The sequence below is a fragment of the Eleutherodactylus coqui genome, chromosome 5, assembly GCF_035609145.1.
Source record: "Eleutherodactylus coqui strain aEleCoq1 chromosome 5, aEleCoq1.hap1, whole genome shotgun sequence".
Lineage (NCBI taxonomy): Eukaryota > Metazoa > Chordata > Amphibia > Anura > Eleutherodactylidae > Eleutherodactylus > Eleutherodactylus coqui.
This window is the reverse complement of record NC_089841.1, coordinates 198,391,660-198,419,185: the sequence shown is the minus strand read 5'-3', so window position 1 is coordinate 198,419,185 and position 27,526 is coordinate 198,391,660. Positions and strand designations below refer to the sequence as shown.

The following is a 27,526-nucleotide window of genomic DNA, read 5'->3' as shown; positions in this document are numbered from 1 at the left end:
AAGGGCTTGAAATATAAGCCCCACCCTGAAAATAAGCCCTAACTGCAGAAAAAAAAGTATCCTTCACCTAGAAGCGCTGTCCGGGGCTCCACTGCAGGTTCTTCCTGGTCCCCGGCACTGGTCTTCTTAATCTCTTCTGGCTGGGGACTTTTCAATCCCCAGCCAGAAGAGATGAAGGAGAATAGTGTCGGGGGCCTGGGGAGAAGATGCGGCCAGGTGATGTATACTGTTTTTTTTTTAATTTTTTCCTGCAGCTAGGGCTTAGTTTAGGGCTTTGACAGTAGGATTTCCTATGGTCAAAGTTGCATCACACCGCATGAAAGTCGAGTTTCCATGCAATGCAATGCAACCGAGGCGAAGGATTCATAGGGAAACATAGGCTACAAAACCTCATGAGTCGCGTGCATATAGCGGGACCCGTGAGGCTTTTGTGTCAGGATGTCGCATGCTACAAAACATCGCATGTGTGAATTAACCCACAGGAAAGCATGGGCTTCTCATACATGCGATTTGTAGCATTGTAGCAATGCGACAAAATAGTGCGACTTTGTCGCCTGTGTGAAGGAGGCCTTAACCTTGGAATACCACCCAGGGTGAAAATTTACCCGATCAAACTTTCAAACTGCTGCCACCAGAGCGCTATTAATTTAATTTCTTTTATTACAACAAAACCGTATTCAGCTCTTATATGTACGATGATGTACTTGGCAATTGTTATACTCGTCCCCGTGTATACTCGCTCCCGTGCTGTTACACAGGAGCGAGTATCACTTGCTTGCCCACAGAGTGGCCAGCAGGGAGGTCAGGTGGCTGAAGGAAAGTTCTCCCCTTGCTCTCCCTCGCCCCTCTCCATTCACTGTAAACAGCGGCCGTTCAGTATTGAATGGCTGCAGTTTACACTGAACGATGGTCTTCGAGATTTTAAGTATGCTCAAAACTGAACGACTGGATGACTCTAGTCCAGACATTCAGTTTCTGCATGCTTTTACATGGATCGATTATCGTTCAAAACCCCGCGGGAGTGAGGTGTTTTGAACAACCAGAATCGTCCCGTGTAAGAGGGCCTTTACTCGTCCGGCTTCCTCAGGAACCCATTGGTAACTTGCAATCACACTGCGGGGGGCAATGTTTGACAGGATAATCCCCTTCCCCTGCCATCTGCTTACATGCTGCAGTTGCTATTGATTTTGGAATGTAAGTGGCTAAACTCCTAGGATCTGAGGTTTTTATGCCTCTGATGGTTAGAGCAGGAGCCTGCTTGTCAATAATCAGCTAAGCCACCACCTTAAAAAGATGTATGTGCAAATTAAAAGCCCATTAGTGCGGCCAGTAAAAAGTAGTATTAGCCGTCACTAAGGGGTTAAAATAAACGTATTCGACATTTTATGCAAAACCTTTATTAAACACGTTTCTGAATTTACAAATGGCAGGATGGAATACAACTGACCATGCAGTTCGGGAGATTTACAGAAACAGACTATGAAATTAACTGACCTGCTTACACATTTATTGTCAAGAACACGGACATTATACAATAAAACGGACTCCTAGGATGATCTTGTAAACAGTTAAATTATAAACGACTTCTGATCAAATTGCTTCTAGTCTTTAAAAAAGGTATATAAAACGTGATAGAACATAAATTACATTTAGACGTCTGTACATGATTTATTCTGCAAAAAGCACCAACCAAGACAGCACCTTACACAACGCCACCACCGCCGCCGCCGCTGCTTACCACTTCCACACTAACATTTCTTTTTGACTTGAAAGAGAGCAAATTCCATTGCAGTTGTGGCTTCAAAGCACCTACATTCTTTATAGGCACTTTAGCAGGATCTGATATGGGTTTTCAAGTCTAGCTAAACACTAAACTAAAGTGGAAAAATAAAAATACTAACAGATCCCCGGTCACAATAAATCTAGAAAAGAAATTGTCAAGTTAGTGCATTGCACACCGTATCAACTTTTTGCTCCCCGCTATTCTATACAGAAGGTGATCTATAAAGTGGTGTAAATTAAACAAAAGAAAATAGAACTTTTGAAATGTAGAGTTATGAGATAAATATACTCCATTTGTTACATTTCACATCTGTGTAGGAAATCCTCATCGGCATTATGGCTCACATGTGCAAGACAATCCTGGGAAATGTCTCATCATGAAAAGACACAAAAGTCCATTAATGGTTCTTTCTTCTGATCCTTAAAATTGGCATCGGCACATTTTTACTAAATTTACAGTCATACTCTGGGCTACACATGTTGTGCTCTTGGTACGAAGCTGTATGTTGCACAGCAACAGTACATTACATTTCCTTTTATAATAGTGTTGCTTTCCAAAATCCTGTGTGTTGTTGCGGTCAACACCAAGATATAATAAAGTAGTGTTTATGGCTCTAGCTTGGACTATAGGCACCATATGGTTTATCGCAGTCTGTTGTACTATTCAAGTCTTGAAGAAATGTTCCTTACGGGCATAAGGAGTATTTAAGCTTCTGACTGAATTTCTGTTTCATCTAATGGAGATGTATCATTATCACCCAGTAATTCCGTCTCTGGTACAGAGCCTTCTTCCTCCTCATGAACAGGATTTTGCGACACGTCTTCACCTGTTACATGCGCTTCGTCGCTGCCATCGGCAAGAAGGGCAACTCTATCGGCCATGGAGTTATTGGATGGCGCAGTTGTTACATAGCCGGTGCTGGTGGAGCCACTCCCGCTATGATGGGATCCAGGTTTTGGGATGATCTGTGGAGGCATTTGCTGAGGAGCCATTTGCATTGGGATTTGAACTGGATAAAAATAAGCGGCCATCTGCTGGTAGCCATTGACTGGAATGTAGAGCTGAGGAGGTGGCACCATAGGCCTTATCTGTCCCTTCATTGGTAAAAACTGTGCTTGTGGAAATGGCCGTCCTTTGGGCTTCAGGTCAACATATCTAGCGTTGCTGACATTACTAACTGGACTCGTACTAAGCGAACTTGTCTGTGTGGTATTACTTGCACCAGACGTTTGTGCAGAACTGTTGTAGTTAGACATATTTTCCCATGTTCTCAGTCTAGTGTGAATGTCTTTAAATCTAGGTCTTCTTGCAGGGAACTCATTCCAACACTCAAGCATAAGGGAATAAATCCAGGCTGGGCAGTCATCTGGACACAGCAGTAGCTGGCGGTTTCTTATCATTTCAATAACATCTTGATTGGCATAGCCACAATAGGGTTGCAGACCGTAGCTAAAGATTTCCCACATCACTACTCCGTAGGACCAAATATCAGAATCAATGGTACATTTGCCATATGCAACCGCTTCGGGAGACATCCATCTTATAGGAAGAAGTGAATTCCCGACTAGTTTGTAGTAATCCGCTGCATACACTTCTCGGAAAAGACCAAGGTCGGAAATTTTCACCGTCAGTTTATCAAATACTAAAATATTTCTGGCAGCCAGATCTTTGTGCACAACATGATGGCTGGAAAGATACTCCATTCCTGCAGCTATCTGAGTTACAATGTGGAGAAAGTCTGCCGGTTCCAAAGTGGATTTTACAGTCTTGTCATCGTCTGTGCTGCCTACATCAGAGTGTGGAGATCTCATTACAAGGAACTCATGCAGATCACTAAGTGGGGAATAGCTAAAAATCATACTCATGGGCTGCTCCTTGGTTACAGTACCAAGAAGACAAACAATGTTTGGGTGTTGTAGCCTTGACCTCATCATAGCTTCGTGTTTAAATTCCTCTCGAAGAGCCACTTCAACCTTGTCTTTTAAGGTCTTGATAGCAACAGTCTGTGTCTGTTCTCCGGGAGCGGTACCAAAGAGATGGCCCTTGTATACTTTTCCAAAACGGTCCTCTCCTAATTCTTCCATAAACCTTACAGTGGACAGGTTTATCTCTTTTACTTTAACCTAGCAACAACAAGAAGAAGAAAAGATTCTTAAGAACCTGAATGTGCTCACATGGTGAATAGAGAGTATTAGAATTCTTAGATAGGATATAAACCAATGTTGACCAGCTTTAGATTTCAAAGAAGGCTATAGGTAAAGAAAGAACTGTAGTCCTATACTGGAAGGTATAAAGTACTGTTCAATTCACTAATTTTCGATTCTGGTGATAATGGGAAACCAGAAATATAATCCTACCTGCTGTTTGTGCTGGTTCATATGGGGCATCTCCATGTCTTGGCTAGGGGATGCCATCAGCTGACGTCTTGGAGTGGTAGCAGCTGATGCTTTCTGTTTGTTTCTACACATACAAACCAAGAAGAAGAGACAAGCGATGACTAATGGAATTGCAATGCTGGGGACCAGGATGTAGAGGATTTCCATCTTGGTGTTTTCTCTGGTACCTGTGAAGAATAAAATAGGAATAATCATCACTTTTTTTGGTTCATTGACTTGTTGACAAAAGAGATGGAATTTTAAGAACTATTCTACCATACATAAAAAGGTCTTGTAAAATAAGGACGTTTTAGACTATAAAGAAATATCCTGGAAAAAGAAACCAAATAAAGACTGTGAATGGGATAGTTGAAACCAGACGAGTGTGCTCGGCTGATTCTGGCCCTTCCATTCATCTCTATACAGAACTATAGTGTATGATCATCCTATTCTTTGGCTGAGAACAGAGTTTTGGGTTCACAGGAGCATCAACTGCGAACAAACATCTATTTCACTAAGCAGGGTTCCCAAATAAATGAAGCAGTCAAGGTTTGCTAATAGTGGGTGCAGAACTTTCAAGGACCAGAGAACATGTCCACAGTAGAGACCAACGTTATGGAAAACCAATACTTAAATAATTCCGATTCACAGTGAAAGATTTAAGAACGTACTACGCATGCAATCCACGGCCACGTGATATGTGGTGAATGGAGTTAATGAAAGTCGATGGACTTTCATTGATCCATGCACATGTGCGTGTAGACACTACGTGTAGATACGCATAAAAAAAAGTTTGCAGCATGCTCTATTTCTCGGCGCACCATGCGGCGTGAGCCCTATACTTTTGTATAGTACCGATCTTGGGAATCTAAAACCAACTTACATGAAGGGCTAAAACAGATAGGTACCAAGAGTTCTAACAACGTCATAATGTAACCACAGGCTACATAGACTCTATTGGTAACACAGATGCAGGACACGTATTACTGCCTGTTCTAGACAGTGACAGTCTGCAGAGATTGCCCCAACTTCACACTTTGCAACCAGTTAGTAAGCCATACACAACACATAGGGAAAAGTTAAAAGTCACCTGTGAGACGGATCGGCAATATCTTGCAGCAGAGTCCCCGAAGCAAGACCCACAAAGGAGGAGGAAAGGAGAGACCGGCAAGAAACCTCACCTGCGGCCGCAGTCAGTCCTTTAGATCCTCCAGTCTGGGTCACCTGCAGAGGGAAGTGACTGCCTTGGATATGCCTGCTATTCTCCACCAAAACTGTTATGAAAAACCAATACTCTGTTCAATAATCTGGTTTTATGGTGAAGGATATAACAATGTTGATTATTTAGAATAAGCATGGGCAAGTAGAAAGCAATTTAAAGTGAGAAATAAGAGATAGGGTGGTTTTACAGCAACATTTCAGTTCCTCCTTGGAGACATTTTCCAAAAATGTCTCCAATGAGGTGCTGAAAAGCATGAATAAATAAGCCTTGCAGATGTCAATGAAGATATTGGAGTGCTGCTGTTGGTCTCTACTGTGGACTTGTAATCTGGGCCTCGGACTTTACGAGTATGCATCAAATGATCGAATTGAGTTCGATATTGTGTGGCATTATTTTCCTGTATATCATCACGTGCCTCATAGATTCTACTACTTTGGTACATCTTTACTCCCATTTACACTCTTCTTATTGAAAAATTAATTACGGGTATCTTCACTGGTAGCGGAAATGGGTTGGATTTTCCGCAGCGGAAAATCCACACCAAAATCCACGCCAAAAGCAGATTCTGCACCATTGGGACACATGTCAACCTTTTTTATGCTGATCTGCAACAGATTTCACCCTTCCAATTGAAGTCCACACCAATGTGCAGAGTTTGGCGCGGCTTTTGACATGATTTTGAGGCGGATTTTTGTGCAAATTTTCCACTGCAGAATATCCTCACCATTTCCGCTACCCGTAAAGGCACCCTTTAACTATGACCATTTGACTACTTCAATAATAAAACTTGACTAAATGAAAACAAAAGCCAGTCAACACATAAAGAAATCACAAAATAAGGCGAATTCCTAAGCATAGATCCTAGCTGAAAATACATTAACTCAATACAGGAGGAGCCATGTTAATACGAGGACATGTTCAGGGGTTAAAAAGAGAACAGTAATACATACGGCAAGCCGGCACATCACACAGCTCTACGCGCACATTCTTGTTAAGGGTGAAGCACCAGGGACCCTCCATATGGCCCCCTGGATTTCGGCAGTATGCATGCCCCCCGCCAATCTCTGGATATTCAGCAACTGATAGCTGGTGAGTGTGTGGAAACTGGCTACTCCATGGCTGGCACTGGTGCCCAGACTTGGTGACACTGACTGACCCTCGATAATCAGTCCCTGTCCCATTGTAACACTGCTGATCTGTATGAGGAACACAAAGAAAGGAAACGTAAAAGATACAAATAAGTGCTCAATTTTTTCGCTGCAATTATGGCAATAAGCATCTGCCTCTCATGGGTTAAAGGACGAGACGTGTTGGTTAAGCAAACCAAATGTTTTGTAGTTATTTTCTATGTCACATTTGCTCTTTGTTAGAGACATGAGGGAAATAGTCCTTTGTTTTCTTTTGGTAGTAGAGTACATAAAGCAGTACAAAACATTTATCACTTTGTTACAGAGTTCCCACACTTTATAATTTACAGAATAGGTGATTCTAAGCATTTTTGCAATAGGTTTTATCAGCCTATTTTGTACATTTTTCTTTAAAAACCCTCTTCTGCTGTGCAGCTAGATGGGGCTGAGGAATTTGTCTTCACCTAGCTGTTTAACAGTAGAGGGCGCTACATTGCACCTATTCTCTACAGAACAGATGTAGACACTACTGTACTGTTGCGTATATTGGTGTATGAAGGGTCTCTGTTAGGCCTCATGTACACGGGCTCGCATGGTTTCCACCCGTGCCCGCAGCCATGAGGCCAAAAAATGACATTATACTTACCTGTCCATCCGCCGTGCTCACTTTTTTTGATCTCCTGCTCTCCCGCGGATCAGTGCCACGGTGACAGCTGCAGGTGTGCTGCAGCAGGGACGGCTTCCATTGACTTCACATCGGGGAAAAAAAAAATCACATCCGCATGCATTAAGTTGTCCTACGGATGCTATTGCATCCCTATGGGCTTCCGATCTCCCTCACGGGGGCCACGCGAAGATTTTATAATTAAAATCCGCCTGTGGACATTGGGCCTAAGATGCACTTTGCTTTTGATAACGCTCTCACCCCACTCTGCCCCATCACTGCCTGTGTGTTGTACTCCATGCTCATATGCAGTCGGGCACTGCGAAGAGAAGCCGTTCTATTCTACAGACGGCTTCTTCCCTCACAGTGCTCTTGCTCACTGCCCGACCCGATGTACTGATGGGTGCTCTCAGTGAATTGTGTGTACGCCATTATATCAGTCCCTGTCAGTACATCTGGTCCGATGGTGAGCAGGTACACCGTGAGGGAAGAAGCTGTCTGTAAAACAGAATGGCTTGCCTTCACAGCGCCCAGGGATGGCGGCTACATATGAGCGGGGAGAGTAGTAGAACACATGAGGGGGGTGGGGACAGGTTGGGGTAGAGTGTTATTGAAAATAAAGTATATCTAACAGAGACCCTTCCTACACTGTTATACACAACAGTGCATCTGTTCTGTAGAGAATAGGTGCAGACACATCTGGATGTAGCGCCCTCTACTGTTATACAGTAGGGATCCCTCAGCCTCCTCTAGCTTTTTTTTTAAGAAAAATGTACAGAATAGGTTGATAAAACCTATTACAAAAATGCTTAGAATCCACTATCCTATACATTTGTGAGCACTATTTAAGTTTATGTAATAACATGTATAGAGAGTAGTGTAGGACTGATTTTGCTCTTTTCCATAGTATTTGCATGGGTAGTCTTGAACCTCTACTCTGCCTGTTGTAGTATTCTGTATGCTTTCAGGCATTAGCGGTGCTACCTCTCATTGTCTATTCTGTACGGCTGCTCAGTATAGTGTATGGCAAGACTACAAGACAACCCCTGTAAGGGACCCCTGGTAGGCATTGGGTGATACTCTGAGCTCACAAGTTTTTTTCTAGTGTTTGCAGCTAGTTTTCGCCCTGGATTGTGTACTAACCCTGCACATCTGGTGTGAATGTCACGGCATTTACACGCACTAAACATGAGGGCTAACCGCAGAACAGAAATAGACAATGTTATACATCAGCCAAACTGTCTTTGAAGCCTGTTTACAAACAAGATGCAGACATGGGTCTCTCCTGCTGCATTATCTCATGCAAATCAGTGACGATTTTGCTAGGTGGGCCTCACCGTCCCAAAGCCTGCTGGGAAAGGGCACATTCATGAACACCTATGACCTTTCTCCAAGACGCAAGGCCAACATAGAGGGCAGATGGGAGCCAGGCTGCAGAACTTTAGGTATCTTAAGAGGGGTCCCTTCTAATCAAAGAAAGATGTTTGACAGCCACACGCACCGAGCTGCAAACTTACATCTGTTCATTCTCTCCATTGGGATTCCAATCCTCATGCAATGCGCAGCCTCGGGGCTCTCAGGCAAAGGAAGCTCTTCACAGTTTGGGAGGTGCAGTTGCATCAGTATGGCAGGATTTGAACGGGCGATGTTGTATTCCTGATGGCACAGGTCATTTTCCAGGACTTCACACTCATCCCTACATAATTCTCTAGGCTTTGGAGTGCGGGAGCGCTCATCACACAGTGGGAACACAAAATGACAGAAAGATGGGATAGCAAACTGGGAACACTGGTCAGAGAGATGGGTTGATGTTCCAATCATGGTGAATGCCGCTGAAAACAAACATAATTACAATAATCGTGAAATGCAACAAATAAGATACAGTGCTGCAGATGACATAGTGAGTATTGGGTGCCCGTTGTATATGTTGAGTGTGGGTAGGAAAAAAGTATATGTTCCACTTAGCAATAAATGTGGGCTAATGTTTGCAATATTAGACAGATAGATAGATAGATAGATAGATAAATAGATATGAGATAGATAGATATGAGATAGATAGATTAGATAGATAGATAGATAGATAGATATGGGATAGATAGATATGAGATAGATAGATATGAGATAGATAGATAGATAGATAGATAGATAGATAGATAGATAGATAGATAGATAGATAGGATATAGATAGATAGATAGATATGGGATAGATAGATAGGAGATAGATAGATATGAGATAGATAGATAGATAGATAGATAGATAGATATGGGATAGATAGATATGAGATAGATAGATAGATAGATAGATAGATAGGATATAGATAGATAGATAGATATGGGATAGATAGATAGGAGATAGATAGATATGAGATAGATAGATAGATAGATAGATAGATAGATAGATATGAGATAGATAGATAGATAGATAGATATGAGATAGATAGATAGATATGAGATAGATAGATAGATAGATATGAGATAGATAGATAGATAGATAGATAGATAGATAGATATGAGATAGATAGATAGATAGATATGAGATAGGTAGATATGAGATAGATAGATAGATAGATAGATAGATAGATAGATATGAGATAGATAGATAGATATGAGATAGATAGATAGATAGATAGATAGATAGATATGAGATAGATAGATAGATAGATAGATAGATAGATAGATATGAGATAGATAGATAGATATGAGATAGATAGATAGATAGATAGATATGGGATAGATATGAGATAGATAAATAGATAGATATGAGATAGATAGATAGATATGAAATAGATAGATAGATATGAGATAGATATGAAATAGATAGATAGATAGATAGATAGATAGATAGATAGATAGATAGATAGATAGATAGATAGATAGATATAGATAGATAGATATAGATAGATAGATAGATAGATAGATAGATAGATAGATAGATAGATAGATAGATAGATAGATAGAATCTATCTATGTGTTGTTTATTAACTACACTACTTTTCGGGAGCTTGACATGAACGACCGAGGTGTTATTTTCATTCAGTATTGGAGCAGTAGATAGATAAATAGATAGAGTTTCCTCATTTCTACCCATCTATCATTTATATACATAAAGAATATATATAAATATAGAAAGTTGCAAACAGTTTTGGCATGGCTTTGAGTTATAGTTCAAGCTCTGCTTCTAACATGTTCCTTACATTAGAGGGCGCCAAACATTGTGCTAAACCATTCATTGTGAAAAGGACTGTAAGGACACCAAACTGTCCTCATAAACTTCCACACAAAGAAATTGCTATTTATGCTGTTAAACAGAAGTAATTTCAGTAGATTTTTTTTTTTAAACTCCTGCTTTTCCTGCATCAAAGGAGGCCATCCTCACGGAACCCGAGCAAAAATGGAGCATGCAGTGATTTTTCCTCCACGAGCGGACACTGCAATTGGTTTCCGCTCATGTGCAGGAATAATCACTTTTCCATAGCATGCCATGGACGGTATTTGCTGCAGAACCCGGAGGCAGATGCCCGATACGAATTCCGCAATGCAAATCCACCCATGTGCATACGGCCCAAGAGTTTCCACAAATAATTACTTTTATTGTCTTGAGATGTAAATTACATAGGTAATTCTGCTTCCCTGAAACAAATAATCAGCCTAGGTCTCTACGGCATTTACCAGTAATCCGGTTTTCAATCTCTCCCTGCATCTGCAGGGAATCGACATAAATACTCCGGTTTCCAATGAACCTGGCACAAGCAATGCCTCTGTAGGGCTGACAAAATCCATCTTCCTGGTAGTCATCCCTGGATAGAGAGAGAACACAGATCACAGTTTAGATGACTATTTGGCAGACCACTACAACTACCCCTAGAAAAACATACATGTATTCAAGTTAAACTGACTGGGTGCTGCCTACACGATAAAATGGATTTTGCTGGTCTGTACTTTTGGGTATACTTGTGAATTTTCAGACACAAATGACATAAAAGCTGCTCATAAATATATTTTTGTTAGATGAACTCCCCTAGTATTTGCTTACAATATAAAGTTTAAAGGGCCGATGATTGAGCAAGAATGTTCCAAGGAACATGTTTGTCTGATTGGGTAATGTGAAGGTGAAGGTGACCACCCGACGAACAAGCAAACACTAGTTCATTGGGTAATTGCAACTTTTATGTGGCACAAAAAATCAACATTGTTGGCAGCACACCTAAGTGTGAATGGAGGATTTGCTGCTGACAATGATGAAATTATGCGGATCATATGAGCAATCGATCATCCTCTAAGAGAATCTGAATTGGCCTCTGTTACGGTACAGCAAATCCTTGTCTACTGAAGTGAATTGCTCAGGGTGAAAGGACCTTACTTACCTTAATTGCTGAAACAAGCGTTTATGGGCAATGGGCAGACTGTGTACACTCGGTACTTGAGAAGACACCAAGCAGAAGTCATTCAGTAGTTGCTAGTCGTTTAGTTTCAGTGATCTGAAACGGAACAACTGCTGAGCAACTTCTTGCTCAGTGTAAACCAGAGTCGCTCAATCTCTGAGCAAGTGCCTGTTTTCAGCAAATGGAGGCCGTTGGCCAAAAGAGATCTCCGGCCTGATCCACCTCAATTTTTTGACATGCTATCGCTTCTGTGCTTATATGCCTGACAGTTGGATCGTGTAAAGGTATGATAAAGGACCTGTTAGAGTCTTTATATGCCAACTGTAAGGAGCGCTTGTTTATTGCCAAGGCAGATGATTGTATGGAGATGAACAATCGCTAAGAGGGGTTGTTTGGTCACAGAACAAGAAGTAGCAATGGTTCTATAGGTTGGGCTACAGCCATTTATTCATAGGAGCCAGTCTTCACTTTGGGTAGGAACACTCCTCTGTCCTCTGGTCACAGGAGAAATACAATTTGGCCTTCTTGCAACAACAAAACCTTCTGCCTGTCAATCACACAAGTAGTCCTGCCACCTCAAACAGAACAAGCGCACTGTAGAAACAGTCCAGCTCGTCCCATCCGCACTTCTTATTCTGTGGGTGGATGACCTCTTTAATACGATTGTTAGTCCCCATAAAGCTGTCATTGGCTAGCTGCATATCTGAATGGTCATATGAGGAGACTTGTAGTGAGCATCGGCTTATTTCCAAGAAAGCCACAGTCAGCCATTAAATTAGCATTTGCTTGTTCATTGGCTGCAAGTTGTTCCTTTTACACGGCCCAATGATTGGGTGAACGTATGTCCAGACGAGTGTAAAAGGTCATTAGTTGCCTGCCCCAAAACCATTGCTGGCTGAAACAGGTAGGACAGGAAACATTTTTCCTGCCCAATTCCTATTCCTTTGCCCATTGACAAGAGTGTATGGTTTATGGGGCATCAGGGCAAAAAGCTGTCAGCTGTCAATATAAGTTGTGTATCTAGGAGCTTATGCAAGTAAGAATGATGGAACAATACCCTATGGAGCTTACAAATGCAGCAATATGGTAAATTATGAGGAATCACCTTAATACTGAGAGAGAATATGAAAAGGCCTTGGACCCCAAAATTCTATGGGATATCCTAAATGATGACTACAGTTAACTTCAGAATTATAAAACAAAGAAGATTTCATTGGCCTGAATTGGTCAGTATATAAAAATAGTCAGGTTGATCCTGATCTGGCATTTAGGAGGTTCAATATAATTGCTTTCAAATTTAGGAATCTCAACAATTCCCTATAAAGTACATTATTCTTGTTTAATTATTGGACCAGGCCCAGGGGTAGACTGAAAATTGGCTCTACCAGAAGAAATCCCAATAAGATAGTCAGGTGATGTTGTGAGGCGTAGCAGGCCGCCCAGACCGATGCACCATGTAAGCACCCTCAGTTGTATTGCAATTGAATACTATGGCACAGCAGAGTTCTGCTCCACTATTCAAATTATTGTTGGCAACCAGTGCGGGAAGAGAGAGGAGTCAGTACAGGAAGGGCAGAGCCTGAAAGCGAGTACTGTGTGGTGGTAGTTGGAAAATGAGATAAGTCGGCGGGAGGAGAGAATATTGCAAGAATCGTGGAGAGTGGCAGAGAAGAGCTCCACGACTGAGGGGAATAGAAAAAAAGCACTGCTTAAGTGAGTGCTGACATGGGCAGAAAAGAATAGACCCTAGCAGTCCCACTGGCAGCAGGCATGGGTTTTCCTCTGTCGCCACAGTTGAGTGGCATCAATACTGTTAGACAGCACCAGTACTATGGGAGGGGGGCAATAAGGAGGGTGGCACTAATGGGGCAGTAATACTATGTGGGACCAAAGGTGGGCATTATTACAGTGTGAGAGCACAAAGAGGGCATTATTACTGTGCGGGGCTAAGAAATGGCTATAGTTAACTGTTTTCTGACCCTACCCACTTGTGTTGTCCCTACCTGCTGCCAGCTTGGAGACACCTACCTGTACAACATAAGGCCGATTTTAGAATCTACGCCTGATCAGGTGTTCTGCTCAGCTCTTGTACTGTCAATTCTATAAATCAAAATTATGGCTGCGCTCACATCAGGACAAAAGTGATAATTAAAATTAGGATTATTAATTTAAATATGCAAATTGATATGGTGTTCTCCAGCATTTTCTATAGAAGTATTTCTTATATCGCTATATTCTAAAATGAAAATTTTGTACATAAAGGCTGCCGGCAGCCTAATTTCCTCTCTAGCAGAGAATTGGTTAAAATGTACAGTTTCTCATAGACTGTTGCCTTAAAAGTGCTGGGGTCATGACTACCTCATTTATAGCACAGCTGCAGAATGGTAGGACACAATGTACATCCTGGGGCTATGCAAGTGTTCATTGAGTCAAGGAATGCTAGATGACTGCGGGGCATTCCACACAAACTAATCACAGGTTGTTAAGGTGCTCCAAATTCTACTTTCCCGTTAGCTGGTCTTTTTTTTTTCAAAATTGATAGTTAATTAGCTATGCATGGATTAATTGCACATCATAAAGGAACAGTCTAAAAATGGCTCTTTATATGGTTTGGGGCTTGCTGAGGCTTTGTGCTAATATGCAGATTGTACCATCAATGCACCTAAATCTGTAGTGAAATCCAAGCTGTTTTAGCATTCTACTGAATGCTATGGAAATCTGCACCGTAGATTTTGTAATCCGCATCCCGAAAAAAGAATTAACCTGTCAATTCTTGATGTGGTTTCCATGTGGAAATTGCATTGGGCAGCTGCAGGTGATTTGCCCCATTGACTTCGGCTAAGTCCATGTTCGGATCTACATGAAAGTTGTTTGTGGTGTCAGATCTGCCTCAAAATTTGACACTTTAAAGGCCATCTGAATTAGGCATTAGTTCGGCAGACGTTTGTAAAATTGAATATTTGTTCAACATGCCCCCCAGTATTGAAGAGTTCTGAAAGGAACTCTATTGCTAAAATGAGTATCTACTCTACAGCCTGATCATTAGGGCATTTAAAAACTACCCGCAAGATTTCAGCAACTGATTTCTTTAGGTATCATGGAATCAATCATTTTTTTATGGAAGCAACCAGTTGTATTTTCCACAGACAACCTATACTACATTTACATCTCTCTGTAAGAAGTTACGCTACTTAAGGCAGAGGGTCATGGACAACATTGATAAAGCAAAAACCTCATTTACAGAAGTTGATAAAAATGTAGAAATTAACATGTGAGCACCCCTAGGCTGGTGCGAGAGTTAAAAACTGTCGAATATGTTGGTAGTGTAGGCAACTTGAAATGAATGAAGTGCTACAATAATATATGGTCCCCTCTACAATAGCAAATTAAGTTCAACCTTGTCCAGATGTTTTAGAAACTCTGGAAGAGAGGGAACAATGTGCCACTTTTGGTGGAAGTAGGTCAGACTAAAGTGATGTCGAGCTACTGTAAATTCTATAGGTTTATTGCCTCAGTTACTCATGTCAACCTTCACAAGTAGCCAGACACAGCTACCGAGCAAATCAGCATTCCAAAGACCACTCACAACCTATCCCACTCATGTTTTCCTAAAAAACTGACATATTGGAAAAACGTTAACTCTGCCATACTTGAAGCCAGGTTGGGTTCACACTTTGTTCTTAGCCTCCTTTTATTATATATGCTGGGAAAAACTCCCAACTTATGTGTTAAAGTGAATCTGTCAGATTAAACAGGCTGTCCAATCTGCAGGCATGATGTTATAGAGCAGGAGGAGCTGAGCAGATCGATATATAGTTTTATGGGGAAAGATTCAGCATAACTTGTATTTTATTCATTTATATCCTCTGCACATTCTGAGATAAAGAGTCCAGTGGGCGGTCCTATCAGTGATTGACAGTCTTCCCTGTATGTACAGTCATACACAGCTGTCAATCACTGATAGCTCCGCCCATTGGACTGTTCAGCCCAGAATGAGCAGAGATATAAATGAATAAAACACAAGTTATACTGAATCTTTCCCCATAAAACTATATATCAATCTGCTCGGCTCCTCCTGCTCTATATATAACATGATGGCTGCAGTTAAGCTGACAGATCCCTTTAAATCGGGGCTTTGACAGGTGCCTAATAGTACCTTTAAACAGGACGACCGTTGAGCGCATAAGCACCTGATAGCTGTCTCATAGAATGCTTCCTGACTATTGCTCCTGTGCTTACAATAGTCGTTCAAGTGAATGAAGTCGGAGTGGACCGGGATCATTTTGGCCCATCTGGCTCTTGTTTTCATGGGCTGACAGCCGCTTGATTTTTAGTTCTGCAACTCTGACAGGTGAGCGGTTTGTCACTCAGTGACCGGTCAACAGCCACATGCACTCGGGATGATTATCATGTGAATTCACTGTTTCCAGTGAGAATTCGAGTGGTAATTGCCGAGTGTAAAGGTACCTTTACAATGACATCCATCACCCATAGACTAATATAGGACCCGTTTAACCAATGAATTGTGATCTTTTTTATGTTGGACCTGTTAAACAGATATTATGGTGGAGATCGCCAACCTTTTGGACCTTGTGGGCCACATTCAACTGTAAATCAAGGTTAGGAGCCACATTTAACTCAATGGAGGAAAAAAGTTTTTAGGCTACTTCTACATAACTTTAGGTGCAGCACACTTTGGATTGCACTATTGTGTTGCTATACTGCATCCTAGCATAAGTAAATGTAGTCACATTGCGACCAGCAACTTGCGGTGACCTGACAATTGCAAGAAATCAAAACTTTAGGGAGTTCTTGTGATTGTAAGGGTTACAGCAACTTGTAAGTCACAACACAATCGCATTCACTTATATTTAAATCCAATGTAGCAGGCCTGTAGTGCAATCTCTGACTGCACAATGTGCGTCATGCCAAAGCTCACTGCGAAGACCTTAAATGTGGAGAAACAAGAAATTACAGTGTGACATTTAACACTATTATGCCATTTGAATATGCAATTGTTCGGTGGTTAGGATATATGTGCATTAATGTCAATTACCAATGTATGTGGTCACAACTCAGGTCTCCTATACCACACACAAGGGGATGTATGCCATTGGTTGGTGACCACCACATTATAGCCTATGGGTGATGAATGCCACTGTTAGGTATCCGTTTAATGTATTTGGCACCCACAGGTAATAAAGGTATCAGTTTAATGGATGTGTTATGAAATACTATAGAAAAGCTTATGATTAGAGATGAGCGAGCATACTCGCTAAGGGCAATTGCTCAAGCGAGCATTGCCCTTAGCGAGTACCTACCCGCTCGAGACAAAAAGGTTTGGGTGCCGGCGCGGGGGAGCAATAAGTGGCGGCAGTCAGCAGGGGGAGCGGGGGGGGGGGGGGGGGGGGGGTGGGGGAGAGAGAGATCTCCCCTCCGTTCCGCCCCGCTCTCCCCCGCAGCTCCCTGCCAGTCACCGGCACCTGAACCTTTTGTCTCGAGCGGGCAGGTACTCGCTAAGGGCAATGCTTGCTCGAGCAATTGCCCTTAGCGAGTATACTCGCTCATCACTACTTATGATGTATCAGCCAAATGGATGCATGTAATGGATGCCATACCTTGGCAACTGTCACCTAAAGGCTTATATCGCATCAGTTTAACAGACACGTTTTGTACAGGACTCTACGGGGAAAAAAACCTGTATTCTTGTTGGATACTGACCAGAAAAAGGCCAAAAGCCCCCATTAGAAACATTTAGCATGTACATTGGGAGCATTTCTGACATGTATGCTAAACATTGAAGAAAAACTTACTATTAACCCAGCCTTAAATGGACTATGATAAATGAAAGCTTGGTAGCATTTTTACAGATAAACTGAGGCTGTGTGATAAATATTGGTAGCCCCTGATTCCATACAGTATATATAAGCTCATATTAGCTCTAGCTTAAATTCACACAAGACAGATTTGTTGCAGAAATTCCTACGACTGTCCCATTCATCTGAACCGTGCGTGCAAAAAAGCATGTGCTTGTCCCCAAAGCTACTCCATTCCCAGCAATGCAACTGGTTTTCAGTCGCAGAAATGTCTTAGTGAATCACCTTCCATTGACCTTCCTCCACTCCTTTTTTTCCCTTACCCCAAGGTACAAAAATATTTTTTTTTATCATGATCTTACAAGTCAATTGGCAATCAAACACAACATGCCATAAAGTATAGAACTTTTACTGTAACACACATAACCTTTTCACGATACATTTTATAAACGATTAAATATTTTTTGGAAATTGCAAACACGTAGAAGCAATCTAGAGAACCCAGCGAACATGAACCTGCAAACGTAACATCCTCCGTGCGCACCGTGTTATAATGAATCCATAATGTTCCTTCATAAAGCCAATGGAGAACAGCAAACAACACAGGGCACATGCACAAAAATGTGTTCTCCTCTGTAAAACGCAGTGCAAAGTGAGCAGACACGCTTTACTGCAGAATTAACTGTGCTGAAAGTGTGGTTATTTGTTAAAATGAAATATAAATGCTTTCAGCTGTTCGTAAAGGATATTGAAAAGGAGGGCTAGAGTTTGACTTGATTTCTGATTCATGGCCCCACAGCAACATTTAAAAGTTAACAATGACTAGTAAATAAACCTCAAGCGCAGAGAAAAACTAGACGCTTTCCTTTCTGAAATGTAAAGCAAGTCCTTGGCTGCCCCGTAGACAAGCTCTCGGAGGGGCAAGACAAAAACTGTGATTGGATGACCTTCAGGCTGACTGATGAGGTACGAGTCTCACAAACTTGCATTCTTCAACACCTATTCAATTTACTATGTGTCTGCTGTCACGAAGAACGCTGTATGCCAGCAAAGTACAAAAGTCAGTCAGCATTTGTCGATGAAGATCAGATCTATGTCCAGTTCTCTAGATATGTAAAGCAGAGGGCAGTTCCCTAAAATGGATTATCGGAATCGCTTCCTTTATGAGTGGGAATTATCCAATAATGGAGAAGGGAAGCGGCGAGAATATAAACGGTTTGCCAAAACACAAGTGAAACTGTGCACCATGTTATATATAAGTATGTATGGTGCAAGAGATACAATCTTGAAGAATAAGCTTTGTCTGTCATATGGCTGCGTGGAAGCTATAGGAAATTTTGTTAGTTTAATGCTTCCACTATTATCACAATGCAAAAGTGTTTTGTGTAATGTGCTGCCCGTTTTTGTGTATTGCTAGAGTAGGGACGAGTAGTAGATACGAGGAGCCTTGTCACGGCCTTGCAGCTTAAGGTCCTTGGCCAATGCACAAACTAATCCCTCGTTTTTATATTCAGCTTTATCATCTGCTTTAGTGTGCGAGGTTGTGTGGTAAGTGTGTTTGTGCATGTGGTTGTCCGTACTTGTCCTGGTTCAATGTACCACTTATTCTGGTGGTGCCAGGGCCAACGTTCCAGCTCAGGGCCGCCTTTATCGAGGCGATCACTCCGCTTGTTAGGTAGGGCCTTGCCATCTTCCCTTCAGCACAGGGTCAGTTTCGCCTCTGTGTTTTGTATGCCAGTTCTGTCATTTTCCCCAGCTTGGTGCTTGTTTGCCCACACGAACGTAACATTGAGTCAACCTTGATCCGCCTACCTAAACCAAGCGGGGATTGAACCCGCAACCTTCAGGTCGTGAGTGGGAGCTTAGGACATTTCTGCGCCACACTTGTCTTTGTAGTAACACATGAATGTGGATGTCCCAAGATGCAATGACCCAAAAACTGCTTGTGCAGATTAGTATATTCCAGTCAAATGAATCCCCGATTGTGAACACAAGATAGTGAACCACTTAATGTACATAATGTTTATATAAAATTTAGATAAATGTACACAAAGTTATATTGGAGAACTTCATTGACAAACACACACAGCGAATCAGGTGATCTATGAAAAAAAAATAAAAAAATCAAATTAAGCCGAAGGGCCATACTAGTGCACAGTAGAACTTTCTCATCTTACTGCTATCAAAGTGATTTTCCAGTTTGAGTACATTAAACTGAATTTAAAAAAGAAACAGATCCCCTCACATGCCATGTGATATTTTATGTAACTGTGGATATGCACATAGTAATTTGATCGATGTATGATACTGGATTTCATTATATATTGCCTTTGCATTTCCTAGGCTTTGCAAATGCAGACCAGACATTTTCTTGCTGCAGAACACGTTATCACGAAGATTTATAGAAAAATAAAGAAGCAATAAATCCTACTCATCATGTACATAAAACTGAGCCCATGGCCATATTTATACATCAAGAGGTCTTAGAGACAAGTGAATACAGCTCTGTCTTGGTTTATTTTATACACAGGATTTATAGGTTGTTGTCATTAATGTTATGAGAGGTGTGTCAGTTCCAGAACTTTATATTAAAAGTGAATTCCATATAGTTCAATATCCGGACTATATCATTAATATAAGTATCACCCTAAAACACAGGGGGCTTTTTGGTGTGGTGAGATGATCTAGCCCATATCCATATATACTGTACTTCCAGAGGCGTAACTTGAAGCTCCGGCCCCCGATGCAAAACTTGTAACAGGGCCCCAACTATAATGCTTTACTCATAGTACTGGGTTCCCTATATGGAGAAGAGAGGCCTTATGGGCCCCCTTAGGCTCCTGGGCTCGGGTGCAACCGCATCCCCTGCATCCTCTATACTTACGCCCCTGTGTACTTCCTTTGTTGGATTTTGTAATACAGATAGTCCCTAACCTGTCCGGCAGTATGATGTAATGCTGTGGCATTACATCATACTGTGCAGCGATCAGACAGGCAGACTATCAAGCCATGCCATAGGTACAGCTCGAAAGGCACTCTGCATAGGCAGCCCTGGGGCCTTTCAGAAGGACCCCAGGTGCCATGGCAACCGCACGGCATCCCGCAATCTTATCGTGGGAGGCCATACAGGACCCTCAAACGTTGGGAGCAGGCTGTTTCTTACAGCTGACACCCGGCGGGAGCAGTTCCAACAAGTTCTCTTTCAGCAGTTCCGACAAGTCGCGCCATAAAAGATACTATAATTTAAACCATAAAAGATACTATAATTTAAACAAAATAGGGCCATTACCATGTGGTTAGTAGATAACCCCTGATGTTCATGAGTTATACCAGTTAGCTGTGATATAAATTACTTTCTTTATATTACTATGTTAAATGAATGATTACATACGAGCATACAAAAGTAATACTGTGATGTCACCTGTAAAATTATTCATATCATATATATAAAATCAAATGTTTATTGTATCATCAGCTTAAAATCAATGGTGGACATGCACCATGATACAAACCCTATGCTTATGCGTTTTGAATCTTTCATGCTCCATAGTTCTTGCTAAGACTAAGAACTATGAGAGGTTTGAAATGCGTTGGTGGGATGTTGTATCTGGATACGAACTTGATGCTTTAATAATTATTTGATTATAATTTTATGGGTGCTAGTGTAGTGACCTTAAGTGTGACACTACAGTATAAAAGTACTTAACTGCAAATCAAGAGCCACTGTCCTAGTTACAGCTCATTTAACAGAGGGTAGTGATGCTGTATTTCGTTTAATAAGAAGATGGAGTCTGGATAGGGAACTAAATGGTTAAGGTAACTAAGTCTTTTCACTGAAATATAATCATGGTAGGAACTAGGGAAAACTTTGTGTATGTAGCAAAGAAGACCTGCGGATCACGTGACCCAGCCAAAGGAAGAAGTTCCCTGATTAGCCGGGGGTAGAGCTAACCACAGCCTAGCTAAAAACAAGTTTCCTGAGAGGAGGGGGCTGAGCTGACACAAGTTCCCTGAGTGCAGGTGGCTGGTAAATTTCTGATGCTCCTGATCTGTGTCACATTAGGAAAATATAAGAGAGTTGAGAGGGGGAAGAGAAGCAATCAGTGGAGTGCAGCAGTGTGAAGAGAGAGCAAGACAGAGGGCAGGAGGTGAAAGATGTCTGCAGCCAGATGAAGCTATTGTTCCTGCTAACATCCTCTCCTAATCTAAGGCTGGAGAAGCTACTGCACCATCCTGTAATCCCCTGCTGAGCTGATCGTTCACCCACTACTTTGAAGGAAGGAAGCCTACAGTTGTTTTCAAGACTTGAAACCCTTTCAAACCATGTCTTTCCTCCATGCTTGCAGTGAACAGCTAGAGAAGCCCCTGACCCACAAGCTGCAGACAGCAGAGATTTTCCATAGGTCCAACTGAGTGAGTACTGGAGAACTTTAGCTCATGTTTTCAGGGTGGCAATTGCTGTTAGTCGTGATTGATAGGTGTTTTATTTTGTCAGTCATAGTCAATCTTTCTATAGCTCCCCTTTATTTCAGGTGTCGCCTCCCCAGGGCTTATCTAACCGTGTATCAAGGTTTAAATTGTGTAGAATTATGCTAGTTCTACTGTCTAAAATCTTTGCAGACTTCCATGTTCCATAGTAAATGTGTGCCTGCAGCTTACTAAATTATGTGTTAGTCTTATTTCTCTACCAAGACTTTTTAACTCAGGCACTGGTGTCACGTTCACCTAATTCCATTAGTCATCCATATCCTGTTGTCTACCTTCATCTGTGCACAAAATTATATAGAGAACGCTGTACTCATCTCTACCGTGACACGGCTTCTCAGCCACCCCATACAAACTGCTCAGAGAGTGCAGGCCTTGTCCTGTTGCACTAATATGCCACCATAGTATTGCTTTTGCATCTATGTTCACAGATTTCCCTGGGTTTTGCACACTCAGGCCTTAGTCAGACGGGCGTTTTTTCGCGCGATTTGCGGATCGCATGTCGGATGCACATCCGCAAATCGCGTGACCGGTGCCCGAAAATCGCCCGAAAATCTGCTCCTAGCCGCGTTTCATTAGAAAAGGGCCGGAGCTGTCCAGCGCATTGCATTCAATGGAGCCGGCAATACAGCCGGCTCCATTGAAAGCAATGCGCTGCGGGCGAGTGTGGGATGAATTGTCGGGAAGGGCTTAAATATATAAGCCCTTCCCTGCAATTCATCCAGGAAAGTGTTAAAATAAAAAATATATATATACTCACCTGCTCCCGGCTCCGCGCGGCCGGCCTGCAGTGGGTGTGAAGGGGGTATGAGTCAGACCTGCCCCCTGATTGGCTCAGCGCTGAGCCAATCAGGGGGCAGGTCTGACTCACACCCATTCATGAATTCATGAATGGGTGTGAGTCAGACCTGCCTCTGATTGGCTCAGCGCTGAGCCAATCAGGGGGCAGGTCTGACTCACACCCCCTTCACACCCACTGCAGGCCGGCCGCGCGGAACTCCGGCTTCCGGGAGCAGGTGAGTATATATATATTTTTTATTTTAACACTTTTCTGGATAAATTGCAGGGAAGGGCTTATATATTTAAGCCCTTCCCGACAATTCATCCCGCGCACGCCGGCAGCCCATTGCTTTCAATGGGCAAACATCGTTCTTCTCTGCTACAGCTGTTACAGCTGTGGCAGAGAAGAATGATTTGTCTTCTATATGTTCTCAATGGGGTCGGCGCTGCTGCCGCCGGCCCCATTGAGCGCATATAGAGAAGAGAACAGGAATCGCAGATCGCAGATAGGTGCGATCTGCGATTTATGTTCTATAATTTATCGGACGAGCGCATAAAAAGCGCTCATGTGTCCGATACCATTGCAAATCAATGGTTTTAAAAAATCGCCGGACGCATGCGCATGCGCAAATCGCACGAAAAAAACGCCCGTCTGACTAAGGCCTCATTCTGTATATCTGGATGGTAATAAGCCAATTCCCTGTTTTCTGCTTTGATTACACTTTACATATGTGCATACATATAACCTGTGAAAATTTTATTGTGATTTTTTTTTTGTTTTTGTTTTTGGACCTTACACTCAACGCAGATCAATGAAACATGAACGTTAATGGTTCATATAGAAATGTTAACCAAGAGAGTACAATAGCTTCCTGAGGTATACCCAGTTATACTTACTTTCAATTCAGCTAAAAAATCTCTATTAAACATCCACAGAAAAGTATATGAACTGAAATAAAAGACTAATCTATTAATCCAACGGTAAAGGAGACAATACTGACAAAGGCTCCTTGTACTCAAGGCAAGAGCTGGAAAATTCCTAACAGTAGTCTTGTTCAGTACAATATTTTATAGAATCATTTTTTACTTGTAAACAATTTAAGGATTTGGAAAGAAAACAGATTGCAATAACAAACTGTCATAAGATATTGCTTGTATGTTTTCTGTTTCCCTATAGCCATATTGCAGTTATTGTCTTCGGGGTAAAATCTGTAATGCTAAAACCATTTTGCTATGGTATGCGAAAGGTCAGAACTACAAGGTCATCCTGCATGATGTTCTGCTGAGCTGGTAATTGGAAACAGTTGTTTAGGCCTTTGCACATATTAAAGAAAAGGTTAAACAATACTTTAGCATTTTAATAGTTCATATACGCTAGTATTACTCAATGGTCTTAATTAAAGTAGAAGATGCTTTGTATGTATAGAGAGAAGACCTATGTAGAGTTAACACTGTGTAACGTATTATGCCCCGACTGTTTCCTAGTCCAAAATAAAGTACCTACCCAATGTCCTATATCTTCTTTACTCTTTCATCAACCTACACTGCATGAGAGACCTGTCAATGTTACATGGAATCAAAACTGGATAAATAGCAGGTACAAGTCTATTGCTGCCATTTTGAATAAATAAAGCCAACATTTAGGTTGTAGTAGATCTAAATTTCTCACCACATTTTACGGCTAAACTGATCAGTAAAATTCTTATCTGATACTAACTCATATACCCGGTGTTGCCTGTGTATACAGCAATCTATATAAATATTTTCTAATGCCATTTCTTACTTAAAAAAAAAACAACTCGTTATTGTCTTTGGCCTAATAAGATAAGTAAAGAAAAGCATCAATTTTTTAAATCAGTCTCTTTTTGAATTTTGGCCTCATGTTGTTTTATGCTCTCTGCAGCCTTTGATGTCTTGGCTCTTAAACTCTCTTTTTGAATTCTGGCCTCATGGTGTTCAGGGCCTCTGCAGCCCTCCATGTAGTGGATCTTTCCCATAATATATGAAGTGAGGCCTCATGCTGTTTTGTGGTTTCTGGTGCCCTTGATGACCTAGCACTTTCCCTCTTTTTTAGCATTCGGGCCTCATGCTGTTTTGAGGTCTCTGCAGCCCTTGATGCCCTGGCTCCTGCATGATCATTCTTAAGTAGTTGGTCACGCTGTTCACTTGTCTCACCCACAGTAATTTTACTTTCTTTAGCTTTCAGCTGGGCTTGACCAATGGGTTTCTATTTTTTCAGAGGCATTCCGAAACCACCACACTTCTAAATTATTCACCATGCTGAATCACAAAACATCTTATTTTACCATAGATTAAACAATAGACCTTATTTATTAAAACTGTGTGAATCGTTCCTTAACCTGCTCTAGTGAAAGGAAAGCTTTGCTGTGATTGGTTGCTATTAGAGATGAGCGAACACCAAAATGTTCGGGTGTTCGTTATTCGTAACGAACTTCCCGTGATGCTCGAGGGTTCGTTTCGAACAACGAACCCCATTGAAGTCAATGGGCAACCGGAACATTTTTGTATTTCGCCGATGCTCGCTAAGGTTTTCATGTGTGAAAATCTGGGCAATTCAGGAAAGTGATGGGAATGACACAGTGACGGATAGGGCAGGCGAGGGGCTACATGGTGGGCTGCATCTCAAGTTCACAGGTCCCACTATTAAGCCACAATAGCGGCAAGAGTGCCCCCCCCCCCCCCCACTGTCAGCATAAAGATCGTCCTCCTCTGGCACAGCTGTAACAGCTGTAGCAGAGAAGAACGATGTTTGCCCATTGAATTCAATGGAACCGGCAATACAGCCGACTCCACTGAATGCAATGGGCTGCCGGCGATCGCAGGATGAATGGTCGGAAAGGGGTTAAATATATAACCCCTTTCCTGCAATTCATCCAGAAATGTGTTACACTAAAAATATATACCGGCGTATAAGGCGACGGGGCGTATAAGACGACCCCCCAACTGTCACCTTATACGCCGGTAATACAGTGGAGCAAAGAATAAAAAGCATTACTTACGTTTTTAGATGATCTGCGGCGCTCCTGCAGGCTGTCACTCCCTCCTGGTCCACGGCAGACAAGCTTTCTCCACGAAAGACTTTAAATCCCTGCCTCCAGAAGCACATGTGCCTTCAGCCAATCACAGCCAATGACAATGATGTCATTGAATGGCTGTGATTGGCTGTGTTTCTGGAGGCGGGGATTTCAAGCCTTGAAATCCCCGCCTCCAGAAACACAGCCAATCACAGCCATTCAATGACATCATTGTCATTGGCTGTGATTGGCTGAAGGCACATGTGCTTCTGGAGGCAGGGATTTAAAGTCTTTCGTGGAGAAAGCTTGTCTGCCGTGGACCAGGAGGGAGTGACAGCCTGCAGGAGCGCCGCAGATCATCTAAAAACGTAAGTAATGCTTTTTATTCTTTGCTCCACTGTATTACCGGCGTATAAGGTGACAGTTGGGGGGTCGTCTTATACGCCCCGTCGCCTTATACGCCGGTATATATTTTTAGTGTAACACATTTCTGGATGAATTGCAGGAAAGGGGTTATATATTTAACCCCTTTCCGACCATTCATCCTGCGATCGCCGGCAGCCCATTGCATTCAGTGGAGTCGGCTGTATTGCCGGTTCCATTGAATTCAATAGGCAAACATCGTTCTTCTCTGCTACAGCTGTTACAGCTGTGCCAGAGAAGAAGGATTTGTCTTCTATATGTTCTCAATGGGGTCAGCGCTGCTGCCGCTGGCCCCATTGAGCGCATATAGAATGCATCCATAGCGAGCAGCGGGAGGGGCAGATTTCAATACTCGGGTGACACCTTATCTCCCCAGCCACTCACAGCAGGGGGGTGGTATAGGGCTTAAACGTTGCAGGGGGAAGTTGTAATGCCTTCCCTGTCTTTATATTGGCCAAAAAAAAGCGCTAACGTCTCAGGGAAGAAAGTTTAATTTACCAGAACACCGCATGGTGTTCGTTACGAATAACGAACATCCCGAACACCCTAATATTCGCACGAATAGCAAGCTCGGACGAACGCGTTCGCTCATCTCTAGTTGCTATGTGTTGAGATCCATCCAATCATGTACGAGTCTGTGAAGAACAAATAAACAAACTTTCACTTCCATGTATATAGCTTACACATTAGCTGGAAGTCAATCTACCCAATACATGTTTGATCTGCCACATGGTGGCCAATGTTAGTCTGATATGTATACCTCTACAGGTGAATATTTGGAAAAACTGTAGTCAACACAGGGGCTTTACATGATTTTATTTTTTTAAGCCTGGACTGCATAAGACATGACGGAGGATTTGGAATGACTTACACATCCTGTCATGTTAAAAATAATTTAGACGAGAAAGTGTGGCTAAATTATTACTCAAATTGAATAATGGCTCGGAAATCATACAACAATGTTTGCAGTTTATTTAATTTGCTTTGTTTAAACAGACACAATAGCTGGAATGTATTGTCCATGAGGCAAAGCCAGCTCTGCTATTCTTATTGAAAACAGCTGTCTCCACGCTACAGGAAAATAAAAAACGGATTCTCCTAACAGCTTGGGGCTTCTCTGTTGCTATCAGGTGTTGTATTTCACCTCAATGACATACCTGGTATAGGACTTTCTGTTCTTATAGAGGATCTGACCAAATCAGCATGTTGATGTCCTTAGAATTAGTGACATAATTCTGTTATTTCTTAGACAATGCTAATGTAAGTGAATTACCATATATACTTGAGTATAAGCCGACTTTTCCAGCACATTTTTTATGCTGAAAAAGCTTCCCTTGGCTTATACTCAAGTGAGGGTCCCATACTTAGGCCTCATTCAAAATAAAAAAAAAATCTATACTTACCTCTCTGCCACTGCCGGGGGCTCGGCGCATC

At 42.0% G+C, this 27,526-nt stretch overlaps 1 protein-coding gene across 1 annotated transcript in view; it reads right to left on the bottom strand.

Annotated features, from left to right (window-relative positions):
* Positions 1 to 1,381: 1,381 nt before the first annotated feature.
* The window catches only part of ROR2 (receptor tyrosine kinase like orphan receptor 2), a 156,836-nt gene continuing 130,691 nt past the window's right edge, over positions 1,382 to 27,526 (bottom strand). The window contains exons 5-9 of the mRNA XM_066604047.1: positions 10,841 to 10,968; positions 8,689 to 9,003; positions 6,331 to 6,576; positions 4,141 to 4,346; positions 1,382 to 3,906 (exon numbers count right to left, since the gene is read on the bottom strand). Of these exons, the coding sequence (XP_066460144.1) occupies positions 2,488 to 3,906; positions 4,141 to 4,346; positions 6,331 to 6,576; positions 8,689 to 9,003; positions 10,841 to 10,968 (2,314 nt within the window). The 3' untranslated portion in view covers positions 1,382 to 2,487. The remainder of the gene's footprint in view (positions 3,907 to 4,140; positions 4,347 to 6,330; positions 6,577 to 8,688; positions 9,004 to 10,840; positions 10,969 to 27,526) is intronic.